Source organism: Vulpes vulpes, unplaced genomic scaffold (genome assembly GCF_048418805.1).
Source record: "Vulpes vulpes isolate BD-2025 unplaced genomic scaffold, VulVul3 u000000652, whole genome shotgun sequence".
NCBI lineage: Eukaryota > Metazoa > Chordata > Mammalia > Carnivora > Canidae > Vulpes > Vulpes vulpes.
In genome coordinates this window covers 2,788,399-2,805,983 of record NW_027325771.1, presented here as the reverse complement: position 1 = coordinate 2,805,983, position 17,585 = coordinate 2,788,399, and the positions used below count along the sequence as shown (strand labels likewise).

Below are 17,585 nucleotides of genomic sequence, written 5' to 3'. Positions count from 1 at the left end.
ATTAAGTGTATCCATATTATTGTGCTGCACCATCACTACCATCTATCCACAGAACTTTTTTGTCTTGCAAAACTAAATCTTTACCCATTAAACAGTATATTCCCATTACCTCCTCCCCTCTTGATTATGGCAAGCACTATTCTACATTCATCTTTAGGACTTTAGGTACTTCATGTAACTAGAATCATACAGTATCTGTCCTCATCCATGTTGTAGCATTTGTCAGAATGTTCTTTAAGGTTGAATGATATTTCATCATGTACTATGCCACAGTTTATCTTTTCATCTGTCAATGGACAGTTGGATTGCTTCCATCTTTTCGGTACTGCAGAGAGTGGTGCTATGAACATGGGTGTACAAATGCCTCTTCTAAACCCTGTTCTCAGTTCTTTGGGGCATATACCTAGAAGTGGAGTCACTGTATTATATGGTAAAGTGTACACCGATTTTTACTCTTTTGAAAAACCTCCATACTGTTTCTATAACAGTTGCATCATTTCCCCTTCCTATCAGCAGTGTACAAGGTTTCTGATTTCTCCACATTCTCACCAGCTCTCCTTCCTTCCTTTCTTTCTTTCTTTCTTTCTTTCTTTCTTTCTTTCTTTCTTTCTTTCTTTCTTTCTTCTTTCTTTCTTTTTTCTTTTCTTTTCTTTCCTTTTCTTTTTCTTTTTTTTTTTCTTGGAGTAGCCATCCTAATGGATAGGAGGTGGAGGGACATAATATTTTAACTTACTTTGTTATAAGAGCTCCTTTTTTGGCTTCTTGGGTCTAGTATTCCAGCTTTGTTTCTGCCTCAATTTTCAGTAAATTACTCGGCTTAAAGAGCAGCACAACTGCATCTCTTCTGTATTGAGGATTTGTGATAATTTCTGAGTCATTTGCAACAGAATTTGGAGCTGAGATAGTTGTGATGATAATAATAAAAGAAGTAGGAGGGATCCCTGGGTGGCGCAGCGGTTTAGCGCCTGCCTTTGGCCCAGGGTGTGATCCTGGAGACCCGGGATCGAATCCCACGTCAGGCTTCCGGTGCTTGGAGCCTGCATCTCCCTCTGCCTGTGTCTCTGCCTCTCTCTCTCTCTCTCTCTCTGTGTGTGTGTGTGTGACTATCATAAATAAATTAAAAAAATTAAAAAAAAAATAAATAAAAGTAGGAAACTTAAATCAATTCAAGTAATGTTGAATCCAGAAGTAATAGATTATTGAATCTGTAAGTTCATATTTATTGTAAATGGAAGTCCACAGCCACCTTTATTTATTCACTGTTAATAATCACAAGGACAGCTGATTAATACTGCATAAAAAATGATTTAGCTGTATGTTTTGTGTTTTACAAATTTCATTGGTTTGAAAGGCAGATTGTTAAGAGAAAGAAGCCAGTTGCAAAAGAATCACATATAATTCCATTCACATGAAATGTCTTAAACAGGAAAATCTGTAGAGACAGAAAGTAAATTAGTGGTTTGGCTTAGGGATTTGGAGGTGAGGGGTTAAGAGAGTGATAACTGGGGACGCCTGGGTGGCTCAGTGGTTGAGTATCTGCCTTCGGCCCAGGGGGTGATCCTGGAGACCTGGGATGAAGTCCCACATTGGGCTCCATGTGAGAAGCCTGCTTCTCCCTCTGCCTGTGTCTCTGCCTCTCTCTCTGTATCTCTCATGAATAAATAAATAAAATCTTTAAAAAAAAAGTGAGGGCAGCCCAGATGGCTCAGCGGTTTAGCACCACCGCCTTCAGCCAGGGCCTGATCCTGGAGACCCGGGATCTAGTCCCACGTCGGGCTCCCTGCATGGAGTCTGCTTCTCCCTCTGCCTGTGTCTCTGTCTCTCTTTCTCTCTGTGTCTCTCATGAAAAAATAAAAATAAAATCTTAAAAAAAAAAAAGTGATAACTAATGGATATGGGGTTCTTGAAATAATGAAAATGTTCTAAAAGTGGAATATCTACAATATTTCCATTTATCATTCATTCTCAACTCTTCAGAAAAAATTTTTTTTCAAGTCACTTGAACTTTTTCATTGATCCCAGGTCTATAGAGTAGTAGCAAAGATTTTCTCTAATATTTGCTCCTGAAAAAAGACGCAGAAGTGTTACTATAGTAATTATATCATGAAGGCAGATTTTCATTCTTTTTTTTTTTTTTAAGATTTTATTTATCCATTCATGATAGTCACACAGAGAGAGAGAGAGAGAGAGAGAGAGAGAGAGAGAGGCAGAGACACAGGCAGAGGGAGAAGCAGGCTCCATCCAGGGAGCCCGACCTGGGATTCGATCCCGGGTCTCCAGGATCGCGCCCTGGGCCAGAGGCAGGCGCTAAACCACTACGCCACCCAGGGATCCCCAGATTTTCATTCTTGACTCTTTACTTTGTTTCTGTTGAATTGTACTTTTTTTTTTTTTTTAAAGATTTTATTTATTTGACAGAGCATGAGCAGGGGGAGTGGCCCACAGAGGGAGAGGGAGAAGCAGGCTCTCATTGAGCAAGGAGCTTGATGACAGACTCGATCCCAGGGCTCTGGGATCATGACCTGAGCAGGAGGCAGACGCTCAACCACCTGAGCCACCCGGGTGCCCCTGAATCATGATTTTTTATACTTCTCTCTCTGTTAATAAGGGAGTAGAAGCCAGACTGTCTTGTATACAGTCAGGAGATAAATCTTAGTCCTTTAATCCCCAGATTATAGGGGCCTTTGACCAAAAGACTACTAAGTGAGTAAATGTGAATGAATTCATTTTTTTCTTCTTACGTCCATTGCTATGGCTATCATGGAGTTGTGGGAGAGGATAGTTGCCGTGGTGCAAGGGTGGGTTTCCACTCCTCTCTCTTAAACCGTTGAAGAATGTATATAGTTAGATAGTTGCATGTCTGTTTTTCTCGGATTGTGAGTTCCTTGAGAGCAGAGACCAAACTTGCCTTACTCAGCTTTGTATCCTTGTATCTATTGCCCTCTAGTTTTTAGAAAGCACTCCATAAATAGATTGATGAGAGAAATTATAGGTAAGTAGACCAAAGTGGGGATAGTAAAAGTGAAATGCTAGGTACTAAGAAAATTGCCTTGGAAATTTTGCCTACTGTTTGTAAGGATCACAGACCCTTTGAAAACCTTAAATGTTTTAACTTTTGCCAAGTTGATGTCAGTCAATCTAAGAATTACTGTATTTCATTTTTAAATTGTGTATGAATGTGGATTGTTTCTTCAGTTTAACACTTTATTTTATCCTGTCATGGTGTTTTACTGAGTGTGGTATGCCAAAATGAAATAATGAAACTTCTTGTTTTTGACAGCTTGAAATAACCGTGAACGCACCAGATATAGGATGCATAGCTGTTGTTGAACATCCACTCTCAAACACAGATGTGACTACTCAGGAAATGAAAGAAGAAAGTATAAAGGCATTATCTGTTGTAAGCATCCATTTTAATGTGTTTTGTTTTAACTCTTTGTTTTATTTCAAATGAATGGAAGTTTATTTTGAAAGCTTTAAGTTGGGCAGCCCTGGTGGCTCAGCGGTTTAGTGCAGCCTGCATCCTGGGGTGTGATCCTGGAGACCCTGGATCGAGTCCCACGTCAGGCTCCCTGCGTGAAGCCTGCTTCTCCCTCTGCCTGTGTCTCTGCCTCTCTCTCTCTCTCCTCTCTGTGTATACTCATGAATAAATAAATAAAATCTTTAAAAAAAAAAAAAGAAAGCTTTAAGTTTACAAACCATTCTTACTACAATTTCTATCATTATAGGGAGCCATAGTAGAAACTGGTGAATAATCATGGATTTTGTATTTCGCTTGAAAGTATTGATTTTTGGTGTATGCATGAATAACTCTTAATATCCTTATAAACTGAGGTAAAGGTTCTGTTCCATTAAATCCATATTAAATACAAATTACTTAAAATATATTTAGTTGCATTTTGTTTGGTACTCTTCCTTATTTGATTAGTATTTATCTTGTTTTTGGAAATGAAGACTGGGAATTATACTCTTTAACAACTATTAAGATAAAACTCACACACCATGTAAGTCACCCATTGAAAGTTTACAATTTAGTGGGTTTTGGTATATTTATAGATATTTGCAAACATTGTCATGGTCAATTTTAGAGCATTTTTGTCACCTCAGAAAGAAACCTTGTGGCCACAAAGTAGTTGCTCCCTATTTCCTCCTACTGGTTACTAGATAACCAGTAATTTACTTTTTGTCTCTATAGATTTGTCTGTTCTGGATGTTTCATATAAATTAACTCATACAGTATGGACTTTTGTGCCTGGCTTTTTTCACTTAGCATAATATTTTCAAGATTCAGCCATGTTCTAGCATGTATTAGTACTTTATTCCTTTTTTTGGTCAGGTAATACTCCATATGGATAATACCACATTTTGTTTATCTGTTTATGTATTCATGAACATTTAGGTCGTTTCCATCTTTTGGCTATTATAAAGAATGCTACTGTAAACATTTATGTAGAAGTTTCTCTATTGACAGTAAGTACATTTTCATATTTCTTGGATACCTTCCCAGGAGTGTAATTGCTGGCTCATATGGTAACTCTGTGTTTAATAATTTGAGGAAGTAGCAAACTGTTTTCCAAAGCTGATGTACCATTTTAACATTCCCACTAGCAGTGTATAAAGGTTCCAGTTTCACATCCTTGCAAACACTTTTTATTTGACTTTTTGGATCTAGCCATCTTTAGTGAATATGAAATGGTACCTTCCTGTGGTTTTGATTATTTGCATTCTCTAATGGCTAATGACATCAAGCATGTTTTCATGTGCTTATTGACCGTTTGTAGATCATCTTTGTAGAAATGTCTATTCATAGCCTTTTCCCATTTTTTAAAATTCATGGTTTGTCTTTTTATTATTGAATTGTAAGAATTTTCTTATATTGTCTGGATACAAGTCTTTTGTCACTTACATGTTTGCAAATATTTTCTCCTATTCTGTGAATTGTCTTTTCATTTTCTTGATGGTTCACTTTAAAGTACAAAATTTCGAGCACCCGAGTGGCTCAGTAGTTGAGTGTCTGCCTTTGGCTCAGGTCGTGATCCCAGGGTGCTGGGATCGAGTCCCACATTGGGCTCCTCACAGGGAGCCTGCTTCTCCCTCTCCTTTTGTCTCTGCCTCTCTCTCTCTTTGTCTCTCACAAATAAATAAGTAAAATCTTCAATAAAAAGGTTTTTAGTTATGAAATCCAGTTTATCTTTTTTGTTGCTCATGCTTTTCTGTAATATCTAAGAATTCTTTGTGAAAGCCAAGGTCCTCAAGATTGACTCCAATTTTTCTTCTATTAGTTTTACTTATTTTTTATTTTTTTAGAGAGCACGCCTGCCGAGTTTGGGGGGCAGGAGCAGAGGGAGAGAGAAAATCTTAAGCTGGGTGTAGAGCCTGACATGGAGTTCAATCTCACGACCCTGAAATCATGACCTAAGAAATTAAGAGTCAGATGCTCAACTAACTGAGCCATCCTAATAGTTTTATAGATTTTCCTATAGTTTTTTTAAAAAGATTTTATTTATTTATTCATGAGAGATACACAGAGAGAGAGAGGCAGAGACACAGGCAGAGGGAGAAGCAGGCTCCATGCAGGGAGCCCGACGTGGGACTTGATCCTGGGTCTCCAGGATCACACCCTGGGCTGCAGGCGGCGCTAAACCTCTGCGCCACCAGGGCTGCCCAGATTTTCCTATAGTTTTACATTTAAGTCTAATCAATTTTGAATTAAATTTTGTATATTGTGTGAGGTTAGAGTCCTTCTTCATTGTGTATAACTGTACAGTTGTTGCAGTATTTCTTTGAAAAGACTCCTCCTCCATTGAATTATCTTGGATTCGTGTCAAAAATCAGTTGACTGTATATCTGGATTCTCAGTTCTATTCCATTGATTTATATGTCTATCCTTATACCAGTGATGCTCTATTGATTATGGTTGCTTAATGTTTTGGAATTAGAAAGAATATGTCATCCTACTTGATTCTTTGTTTAGGATTGTTTTGACTGTTGTGGAGCTCTTGGCAATTCCATATGGATTTTAAAAACTTGTCATTTTTGCACATTATGTAGGATTCTGATTAGGATTACATTGAATCTGTAGATCACTTTGTGGTGGGGGCTAGTCCCTCTTCACAATATTGTCTTCCAATGAATGAACATGAGTATTTGCCCATTTACTTAGGTTTTGATTTTTTTCAACAGTGTTTCATAGTTTGCACAGTATAGACTTTGCACTTCCTTTGTTAAATTTATTATCAAGCATGTTATTTTTGATACTGTTGTGAATGGAACTGTATTTTCAATTTCGCTTTCAGGTTCTTTATTGCAAATGTAGAGAAATATTGGTCTTACATCCTGGAACTTTGTTGAACTCTTTAGTTCTAGTAGCTTTTTTAGTTTATTCCTTAGACTTTTCTACATATAACATCATGACCTATGTTTAACAGTTTCCATTCCTTTGTAATAAATAATATTGAAGAACTGTAAAAATCATGGTTTTTTGAGACAGAACATATATTTGGCAAAATATATAAGACATTGTTTATCTTTTCCTCTTTTAGGAAGTGAACACAGGTGAACATATCCAAGATGAAACAGGTAACTGTTAATAAGGGAACTGCTAAAACTACTTGGTTAACACTAACAGGGTAATTTCGTATTGGTATTTGTTAGCAAATGAATCATTTTACTGGAGAGTTGAACAATATGTTCCACTGTTGAATGTGTTATATCCAGGAGAAACTTGGATTCTTGGAATAATTATGAAGTGAGTTAAGAATTAAATGTTTAGTAAAGAAATATTACTTATTTCCTCTATCTGCACAGTTGTACTTTCTTTGTAGTTAGTAAATTACTTAATGAGAAGGAGGCATTTTCAATGAGTAAAAGCTAACAATCAATGATTTCTTTTTTGTAGTAACAAAACATTGCCCTAGTAAGACATTAGTGGTATGGAGGATATTGAAACTTGTTGCTAGAGGATAAATATTTGAATTAAAAATGTTTTCTAAGTAAACAAACTTCAATTTTCAGCTTCATTTTTCTATTTTAATGTTGGTATATTTCCTCACAAGGTACCAGTGATGGAAGCACTGAAGCTGCTATAACTTTACTTACAATGGGAGATCTAGTGTTGCAGTCAGAGATTGGTACAGAGCAGAGTGATGGTAAGGATAAAATCTAAGTCCTACCAAAAAAAGCCTTTTATTTTTTAAAGATTTTATTTATTTGAGAGAGAGAGAGAGAGCATGAGAGAGTGAACATGAGGGGGAAGGACAGAGAGAGAGGGATAAGGAGGCTCCCTGCTGAGCAGACAACTGGAAGCAGGACTTGATCCCAGGACCTTGGAATCATAACCTGATTCGAAAGCAAATGCTTAACTGACTGAGCCAGCCAGGTGCTTCAAAAAAAGCCTTTTTTGGCTTTCAAGAAATTATACCCACATTTGACTAATAAGGCAGTATCTCCCTTTAACATTTGGCATAATTTTGTTTTTTTCCAGAAAAAGGTAATATGTGTGTATTGATCCATCTAACTTACCCCTTTAGATGTAGTAGCCACCATTTCAAAGTAGTATGCTTGGTTTATTTTAAAAAAGTTTTATTCCTGGAATAATATAGTGAGTCTTACACTTTATTCATCATAAACATGATAAACATAAGCATCATAAACATGGGTTAACTCATCTCATTGGTCACTGATCACTTTATACATGTTACTTTAGCAAAGGAGTTCCTGCTTTGGATTGTCTTCACAGTTACCTGACAATCGAATATAGTATGAAGGGACAATAGCAGTCATTGAAATAATCTAGTTGTGACTATTCTGTTACTTTGGACTGACCCAAAATATATGTCAACCCATAAGTATTAGACTAACCTTACAGAGAAGTTATGATCTTTACTGTCTGAGGACCCTTCTAGTTTACGTATACTAAATGGATAGTTATGCTAATTATATTCGTCCTCATTATTTTGTCTGGAGATGAGTTGCCTGCCATTTATTTTAGGCTTTAGACTTCTAGACCCATATCTATATATTTATTAAGGAGTTTTCTGGTTGGTGTTCCTTATATAGACTTATTTACTCTCTCATGTTTGTTTTTTTGTTTTTGTGGGGTTTTTTTTTGAGTAAATTATACACCCAGTGTGGGGCTCAAACTCATGTCCCCAAGATCAAGAGTGACATATTCTACCAACTGAGCCATCCAGGTGCCCATATATAGCTCGTTTCTCAATGACAGAGTATTGCTTTGGAGCTTGTCACAAATCTTTAGAAAATAATATGCAGGTTTTGAAAAATTGTAAATGAAGATAATCCTACCTTGAAACTTATTTGAGGCTATGTAGTTACTGAAGGTAACAGATTCATTTTTCCTTATAATAGCACAAAAATTATAGTCTAAGAATTATTAGGCTTAGAACAAGTCAAATCTCTGGTATAAAATATATGATCTTATATTTAAATTTGGAGCCAAAAAGAGTAAACTTTAAAAATGATATAGAATTTTACAGTTGCTTAATGTAGAGGGATTTATTTTCTTTGGACACCTACTTGTATTGGGTCATTTTTAATTTTCTCTTTTTTTCTGTAATAGGAGTATGCGTACTTCTTGATGTTCATTCAAAGGATAAAAGCTGTGTTCCTTTTAGCCCACATAATGTAAATCACAAAATTATTCCTGAATGTCAGGAACTTTCTTCAGCTGTCAATACTACATCTCCATCATCATTAGAAGAAAACAAGATTGTATTGGAAGAGCAAAGTACTAAAGAAGAAACTGATTTAATGGAGAAAGTAAAGGAAAACGCTATATCCATCAGGTTTATTTTGCTTTCTTAAACTCTTAAGTTTTATAGTATGCAATTAATAAATATATTTTTAAAAAAGATTTTTATTTATTTATTCATGAGAGGCAGAGACATAGGCAGAGGGAGAAGCAGGCTCCCTGCAGGGAGCCTGACGGGGGGACTTCATCCCAGGACCCTGGGATCATGACCTGAGCCAAAGGCAGATGCTCACTCAACCAATGAGCCAACCCTAATAAATACATTTAAACCAACTATCAATTTAGTTAATAGCTTTTGAGTAATACTTGTATAAGTGTGAAGTAGGCACTGCTAATTTCTCAGCCTTTAAAGTGAGGATTGGCTGGTTTGATTTCAGTGTAATGGTTTGCATTTTTTTTAAAGGTTTTACTTATTTGAGAGCGTATGAGCATGAACAGGGAAAGGGGGGACAAGTGAGAGGGATAGCAGACTCCCTGTTAGCAGGGACCTGACAGGGGGCTCGATCCCAGGACTCTGGGATCATGACCTGAGCCTAAGACAGATGTTTAACCATCTGAGCCCCCCAGGTGCCCCTGGCTTGCCTTTTTTTTTTTTTTTTAATTTATTTTTTTAAAGTAGATTCCACACTGATCATGGGGCTTGAATTCATGACTTAGAGATCAGAAGCCACAGTGTCTACTCACTGAGCCAGAGAGGCACCCCTACTGGTTAATGCAACGTGTGCATCTTTGAAGCTTTAGTGAAATAGTTTTATGTAAATATATTCTGTTTTCCAAACTTGGTCCAGATTCTCTTCCCTTCTCTAGACTTTTTTTTTTTTTTTTTTAAGATTTTCTTTCTTTACTCATGAGAGACACAGAGAGGGGCAGAGACTCAGGGGGAGGGAGAAGTAATCTCCTTGCAGGGAGCCCGATGTGGGTGGGACTCGTGCCTGGACACCTGGATCACACACTGAGCTGAAGGCAGACGCTCAACCATTGAGCCACCCAGACATCCCCCTTCTAGATTTTGAATAAAATTACTGCTGTGTGTTTTCAGCATTAAAAAATGAACACTTAGAGATACTGTGGCACCTGAGTAGGTGACATATAACTATCATAATGTATGAAATGAGATGGAATTCTCACATGGTTGATGAATTTTTCTCTCTTCCCCTCTTTCTTTTTCTAGGAATACAACTTCTGATGTGACCAGTAATTTGAGAATGAGAAGTAGATTTCCCAAGCCTAAACCAAATCTTAAGGCTGTGAGAACGAACAGGTTGAATGTTCATCAGGAAGTTCCCAATTTGTTTGTAAACAGAGGAGAAGTAATAGAAAGTCAAAGAGGTAAATTTTATTCCCTTAAATAGCTACAAAATTACTTTTACAAGAGAAATTGCATTAACATTTCAAGTGGAATATTCGGTTAAAGTTACTTTAATTTAGTATTAAAATTTTCAAAATGGGGAGTGAACTATAAGATAAACACCATTAAATGCATCAACTAGCTTCATTATCATTTTGTGTTTTGTTGACCCGAAATAACACACGTTTGAACTGCATGAGTCCACTCTTCATGGCTTTTTAAAAGTTTTTTAAAAATTTATTCGTTTGAGAGAGAGAGAGAGAGCACAAGCAGGGGGAGGAAGAGGCCGAAGGAGAGGGAGAAGTAGACTCTGTGCTGACTTGGGAGCCCACTGTGGGGCTTGATCCCAGGACCTGGAGATCATGACCTGAGCCGAAGGCAGATGCCCAACTATCTGAGCCAACAACACACCCCAGATTTTTTTTTTTTTTCACCCCAGATTTTTAAAAAGATTTTATTTATTTATTTAGAGCAAGAGTGGAGGGAGCAGGAGAAGGAGAGGGAATATGAGAATCCCAAGCAGACTCCATATGGAGTGTGGAGCCCCATGTGGGGCTTGATCTTGACCCTGAGATCATGACCTGAGCTGAAATCAAGAGTTGGATGCTGGGATCCCTGGGTGGCGCAGCGGTTTGGCGCCTGCATTTGGCCCAGGGCGCGATCCTGGCGACCCGGGATCGAATCCCACATCGGGCTCCCGGTGCATGGAGCCTGCTTCTCCCTCTGCCTATGTCTCTGCCTCTCTCTCTCTCTCTCTCTCTGTGACTATCATAAATAAAATAAAATAAAAAAAAAAAAAAAAAAAAGAGTTGGATGCTTAACTGACTGAGCCACCCAGGCACCCTTATACATGGATTTTTTTTTTTAAATAAATACAGTATAGTATTATAACTGTATTTGCTCTCTTCCTTATGATTTTCTTAACATTATTTGTTCTAGTTTACTTTATTGTAAGAGTACAGTATCTAATATACTTAACATGCAATTATGTGTTGGTTGACTATGTCACCAATAAGGCATCCGGTCAACAGTGTACTATTAGTGGTTAGGGTTTTTGAGAATCAAATATGCAGATTTTTTACTGCATGAGAGGTTTTCTGCACTCAAACCCCATGTTTTTCAAGAGTTAGCTATATTTACTTGATTAAACATTTTCTTGTGTATTTTTTTGTGTACATGAATATTCAAGCATTTTTTTTTTAGAAAGATAAACGTGTGTGGCAAAGAATAAGACACTGTCCACAAGTTTAAAATTTAATAAACTTTGGTTCCCAGTCCCCTAACCTTACATCTAGTAGTAAACTGCCTTTATGTTTTTATTGTAGACTTCCAAAAGTGTTTTATATGTATAAGCATCTAAATGTGGGACTGGGTACGTAGATACATTCACACGCACATATACACATACACACATATATGTATAAAAATATATGTGTATTTTCAGAACAAAAATATAAGCATACTATATCATACATAATATATGTTCAGCACTTCTGTTTTATTTTAATTAATTAACTAATTTTTAAAAGATTATTTATTAGAGAGAGCAAACATGGGGTCAAGAGGCAGAGGGAGAGGGAAAGAGAGTCCCATGCAATCTCTGGGCTGAGCATGGAGCCCTACACAGGACTTGATCCCATCATTTCAGGAGAATGACTTGAGCCAAAACCAAGAGTCAAACACTTATCCAACTGTGTTAGCCAGGCACTCCTTGTTCAGCTCTTAAAAATAACCGTTTTACTGAGATAATTCTATATAGTTAACCCATTTGAAGCGTATACTTATGGTGTTTAAAAGTTATGTAACCTCACCATTAACAGTTGGAGCATGCACTCCCCATATCCTTCAACCCCTTTTTTTTTTTTTTTTTTCTTCAACCCTTTTCAACCCTAGGCAACCAGTAATCTACCTTCTGTAGCTTTGCCTATTTGGGACATTTTGTTTAGATGAAATCATATAATATGTGGCCTTTTGTGTCTGGTGTCTTTTACTAGCATATTTTCAAGGCTCATCTATGTTGTAGCATGTGTCAAATAGTCCATTTCTTTTTCTTGCCAAATATTCCATTATATAAATATACTACTTTTTGTTTACTCATTCATCTGTTGATGGGCATTTAGGTTGTTTTCTATCTTATGGCTATTAGAAGTAATGCTGCTAAGGACATTCGTGTAAGTTTTTGTGTGGACATAAGATTTCATTTGTTTTGGATTTATATCTACAAGTGGAATTGCTGGGTCATATGGTAATTCTGTATTTCACTTTTTGAGGAACTGCCATACTGTTTCAAAAGAGGTAGCAATCAAGAAGCTTGGGTGGCTCAGTGGTTGAGCACCTGCCTTTGGCTTAGGTGGTGATCCCAGGGTCCTGGGATCGAGTTCTGCATTGGGCTCCCTGCATGGAGCCTGCTTCTCCCTCTGCCTGTGTCTCTGCCTCTCTCTCTGTGTTTTCATGAACAAATAAATAAACTGTTTTAAAACACAAAACACACCAAAAAAAACCCTGAAAGTGGCAACATTATGTATTTCCTTTGGTTTTCTTTTTCCTTTCTTTTTAAAAATATTTTTTTTTTGTTTTATTTTTAAGTAATCTATACCCAGTGTGGGGCTTGAACTTATAACTCACATCAAGAGTCACATGGTCTACCAACAGAGCCAGCCAGGTACCCCACCGTTGTCTGTTTTCACCAACATTCTGTGACGGTTTCAGTTTCTATATCCTCCTAGACACTTGTTATGAGATATGCCAGGGGACTTAAACTAGTATCTCATTGTGGCTTTGATTTCTATTTCCCTTGTGGCCAGTGATATTGAATATCTTTTCATGTGCTTATTTATTTATTTATTTTTTAAGATTTTATTTATTCATGAGAGACAGAGAGAGAGAGAGGCAGAGACACAGGCAGAAGGAGAAGCAGGCTTTATGCAGGGAGCCTGATGGTGGGATTCGATCCCGATCCTGGGTCTCTAGGATCACGCCCTGGGCTGAAGGCGGCGCTAAACCACTGAGCCACCCAAGCTGCCTTTGGTGTTTTTTTTTAAATTGAGTTCTTTATATAGTAGCACTCTGTATTTAAAGATTAGTATATTTTAAAAATCTTTCTGTGTGATCACCTAGTGCTTTCTTTTTTTTTTAATAGCCTCACTGTATTGTGATGTTCATGTGGAATCCTACTCCTATACCAACCCCCACCATCTGCCAAGAGCCCAAATCTTTCATGTGTTAGTAAGAGCAGGACAAACAGTGCACTTAATAAGTTATCTAGATTGTCTTAAGCTCTGTAGGTAGAAGATCTGGATAGTTAGCATCATCTTTTCCCTACTTTGTGGTTCCTGATTTTTGGAATTTCCTTTCAACCAGGAACTCTGATGATTCAGTTAGTTAATTCATTACTTACTCTTGGTTCAGAAATACCCAGAAGCTATTTCAATGTGCAGGCTGAAGTTACCTTTTATATTTTTATTCAGTATTTTTTAATTTGAGTGTGGTTGACACACAGGGTTACATTAGTTTCAGGTGTACAATGTAGTGATTCAATACGTTTGTATGTTATGCTATGCTTACACAAGTAGAGGTACCATTTCTCACTATACGATGCTATTACAATAACATTGACTGTATTCCCTATGCTATGCCTTTTATTCTCATGACTTATTCATTTTATAACTGGAAGCCTGTATCTTCCACTCTCTTTCACCCACTTTATTCTCCTACTTCTTCCCCTCTGGAAGCCACCAGTTTGTTCTCTATTTGTAGATATGATAATGCTCTTCATTTGTTTCCTCACTTGCTTTTTTTAAGATTCCATATATGAGTGAAATTATACGGTATTTATTTCTCTGACTTACTTCACTTAACATAATGCCTTCTAGGTCCATCCATCTATAGCTGTTGTCACAAATGGCCCAATCTCATCCTTTTAATGGCTTTGTAGTCCTGTTGTTTCCCATTGTGTGTAGATATCCCATCTTCCATATCCATTCATGTGCTAATGGACACTTGGGTTGCTTCCATATTTTGGCTATTGTAAGTAATGCTACAGTAAATGTCGGGGTGGTACATATATCTTTTGAATTAGTGTTTTTGGTTTCTTTGTGTAAATACCTATTAGTGGAATTTATTGAATGATATGGTATTTGTATTTTTAAGTTTTAGAGAAACAGCCTTACAGTTTTCCACAGCAGCTGCACCAATTTACATTCTCACTAATAGTACACAAGATGCCTTTTTTTCTACATCCCTATCCACACTTGTTATTTTGTGTGTGTGTGTGTGTGTTTGTATTTAGCCATTCTTGTTGTGATATCTTGTGGTTTTGATTTGCGTTTCCTTGATGATTAGTGATGTTGAGCATCTTTTCATTTGTCTGCTGTCCATCTGTATGTCTTTGGAAGAATGTCTATGCAGATCCTATGCACCCCCCCTCCCTTTTTTTTTTTTTTAAGCTTTTTATTTATTTATTCATAGAGAGGCAGAGACATAGGCAGAGGGAGAAGCAGGCATAATACAGAGAGCCCGACGTGGGACTCGATCCCGGGTCTCCAGGATCACGCCCTGGGCTGCAGGGTGCTAAACCGCTGCGCCACCGGGGCTGCCCCCCCCCCCCTTTTTTTTTTTTTTTTTTTTAAAAAAACTAGGCTCCACTCCTAGCATGGAGCCCAGTGCAGTGCTTGAACTCATGACCCTGAGATCAAGACCTGAGCTGAGATAAAGAGTCAGACATTTAACCAACTGAGCCACCCAGGTGCCCCATCTGTGCCCATTTTTTAATGAAAATGTTTTGTTTTTGCTGTTGAGTTGTGTAAGTTCTTTATATATGTTGTATATGAACCCCTTATCAGATATGCCATTTGCACATTTCTATTCAGTAGTTGACTTTTCATTTTGTGAATGATTTCCTTTTCCGTAAAGCTTTTTATTTTTATGTTGTCCCAATAGTTTATTTTTGCTTTTGTTTCCCTTACTTCTGGAGACATATCTAGATAAATGTTGCTATAGCTGATGTAAGAGAAATTATTGCCTGTGGTTTTTTCCTAGGATTTTTATGGTTTCATCTCCCATTTAGATCTCTAGTCCATTTGAGTTTACTTTTTGTGTGCAGAGTTAGAAGGTGGTCCAGTTTCATTCTTTGGCATGTAGCTTTCCAGTTTTCCCACCACCATTTATTTACTGAAGAGACTGTCTTTTCCCCATTGTATATTCTTGCTTCCTTTGTCCTAGATTAATTGGCCATATAGCTGTGGGTTTACTTCTGGACTCTTTTTTTTTTCATTGATCTACTTTTGTGTCTTTATAATACTGTTTTAATTACTATAGCTTTGTAGGATATCTTGAAATCTGTGATTGTCATACTTCTTAACTTTTTCTTTTTCAAGATTACTTTGACTCTTTAGAGTCTTTTGTGGTTTCATACAAATTTTAGTGTTATTTGATACAGTATTGTGATAATTGCTGTTGATATTTTAATAGCAAGTTGAAAGTAACTCTTTTATGTAGAAATCTTTTTTCTTCTTTTTGGGGCATTCTTTGCAAAATAATTCCCTCCCCAACACTTTGCCCAAGGTAGAACTAGCCAGACCTCATGTGTACCCTCCTCTAAACTTGTTTTGTATGTGGATTTGTAATTACATTACTGTCACCATAGAGTGGACATAAAATTGTTGTGGCAGCCACCAGTGAAACGTGCAGTGTAGGATTCATTAATCATCTGCTTCAACAATCTCATTGGCCAGTACCACTCTTCTTCCATGTGGATAAGCTTGATTTTTGGATTAAGAGAAATTTGGAAGAGCCACAGTATAGTGATCTGTCTTTGAATAGAGAACTTATTTCTTATATTGAGGTTTTAGCTGTATTACTTTAGACTACATCTTAAGTGTGTTTTTTGTTTAAGAACCTGAGAAAAATGTTTCTGAAGCGACAGAATTACAAGATAAAAGCCTTGGATCACTTACAGCAGCGGAAAATAAGGAGCAGAATAAATTGGCATGTGAACATGGTATTGAAGAGACTACTGTTTCTCAGGAAGCAAATTTAACTGAAAGGTAAAAGAGGTTCTGGGATTTTGTTTCAACTATAGTCATTAGCTACATCTGTAAGAATTTGATTGGAAAAAGGGGGTTCTGTTGCATTAAAAATATTTTAGAAATTTGAACAGCATTAAATCTTTGACTCACTTAGCTCTAAACATTATGCTGTAGTTGTCCACTTGATTTCAATACAGAACTGTAATACATACTCTGAAAGTCGAATATATATTAATTTCTTTTTCAGAAATGATGATCAAGAAGAGGAATCTCAAAAGGTTCAGATATTGTCAGTTGCTCCAATTGTTTCCCCTGAGACAAGGCCCCATACTCTTGGTTCAGATATGGGTCTCACTGAGAGTTCTATCAAAGAGCCCCAGAGAGAGGACTCTGATGGAGACAGTATGCTTACATTTCATGTGTCAGAGGTAAAAGAATATCAAATATAACATGGGGTGGCTGGGTGTTTATTCTCCATTTAAAAAAAATTAAGGTATAACTTACACACAGTAAACTTCACCCTTTTTAGTGTGTACTTCTACAAGTTGTGACAAACATATATGGTCATGTAAGCAACACATTAACAGTTCCATCATCCCTCAAATGCCCCAGGGCCCTTTTTAAGTCACACATTCCCTTGCCACCCCCACTGCTTGGCAATCATGGATCTGTTTTCTTTTCCTATAGTTTTGCCTTGCAAGAATGTATTGTGACTGAACTTTTATTGAGTGTGTCTTTAGTCTTTGGAACCTAGATAAAATAGCCAGTGAAAGTTATGAAAAAGGAAGTGTTTGTACAGAGTATTTACCTCCTGCTTGCTGGCCACTGAATCTGAGAAATACAGTCATGTTGCAGGTATTATTTTGAGATGTTACTACTACATGTTCGATACTGTGTAAGGTAGTGGGGAGGCAGAGTTGTGGGAAAACAGATTAGTAAATGAATGGTTGCTAAATGAATAGGTGCTATGAAGGCAAGTTGCTTAAGACTGTAAAGGAGTGGTCCTCAACCCAATCCAGTAAAATCAGTCTCTGGAAGTAGGGTGTAGGCATTTGCTTTTTGTTGCTGTTAAAGTTACTAAGGTTATTCTGATGAGCAGCCAGGACTGAAAGAATCCTTGATCTAGAAGAACAGGTATGAATTAGCCAGGAAAAATGAGAGGAACATATGTAAAAAATATGTAAGAAACATCATTTCATATCAGGGACTATAAATAGTTACGAGTAGGATATATATGAAGTAGTTCGAGATGAGTGAGCTGGGTAGCCTGGGAGCAGACCATAAACGGAATGTTTAGGACTTGCTACAAGAGTTTGGGCTATATCCAGAGTTAAGGGATTTTCCCTGACCCCCAAGTTGTTTATTTTAACTTTTTTATTTTGAAATAATTTCAAACTCATAGAAAAGTTGCAGAGATCTTATATAGAATTCCCATATATGG

At 37.1% G+C, this 17,585-nt stretch overlaps 1 protein-coding gene across 3 annotated transcripts in view; it reads left to right on the top strand.

Moving 5' to 3' along the window:
• The window catches only part of BDP1 (BDP1 general transcription factor IIIB subunit), a 91,919-nt gene that overhangs the window by 56,935 nt on the left and 17,399 nt on the right, over window positions 1-17,585 (top strand). Inside the window, exons 26-33 of one of the 3 annotated variants that reach the window (XM_072745367.1) lie at window positions 3,281-3,400; window positions 6,543-6,579; window positions 7,056-7,148; window positions 8,579-8,804; window positions 9,942-10,099; window positions 16,012-16,162; window positions 16,392-16,572; window positions 16,832-16,999. In XM_072745367.1, coding sequence (XP_072601468.1) covers window positions 3,281-3,400; window positions 6,543-6,579; window positions 7,056-7,148; window positions 8,579-8,804; window positions 9,942-10,099; window positions 16,012-16,162; window positions 16,392-16,572; window positions 16,832-16,861 — 996 coding nt within the window. In that variant the 3' untranslated portion in view covers window positions 16,862-16,999. Of the gene's footprint in view, window positions 1-3,280; window positions 3,401-6,542; window positions 6,580-7,055; window positions 7,149-8,578; window positions 8,805-9,941; window positions 10,100-16,011; window positions 16,163-16,391; window positions 16,573-16,831; window positions 17,000-17,585 lie in introns of those variants that run through there. The other 2 variants (XM_072745366.1, XR_011999159.1) reach the window with 2 other exon arrangements.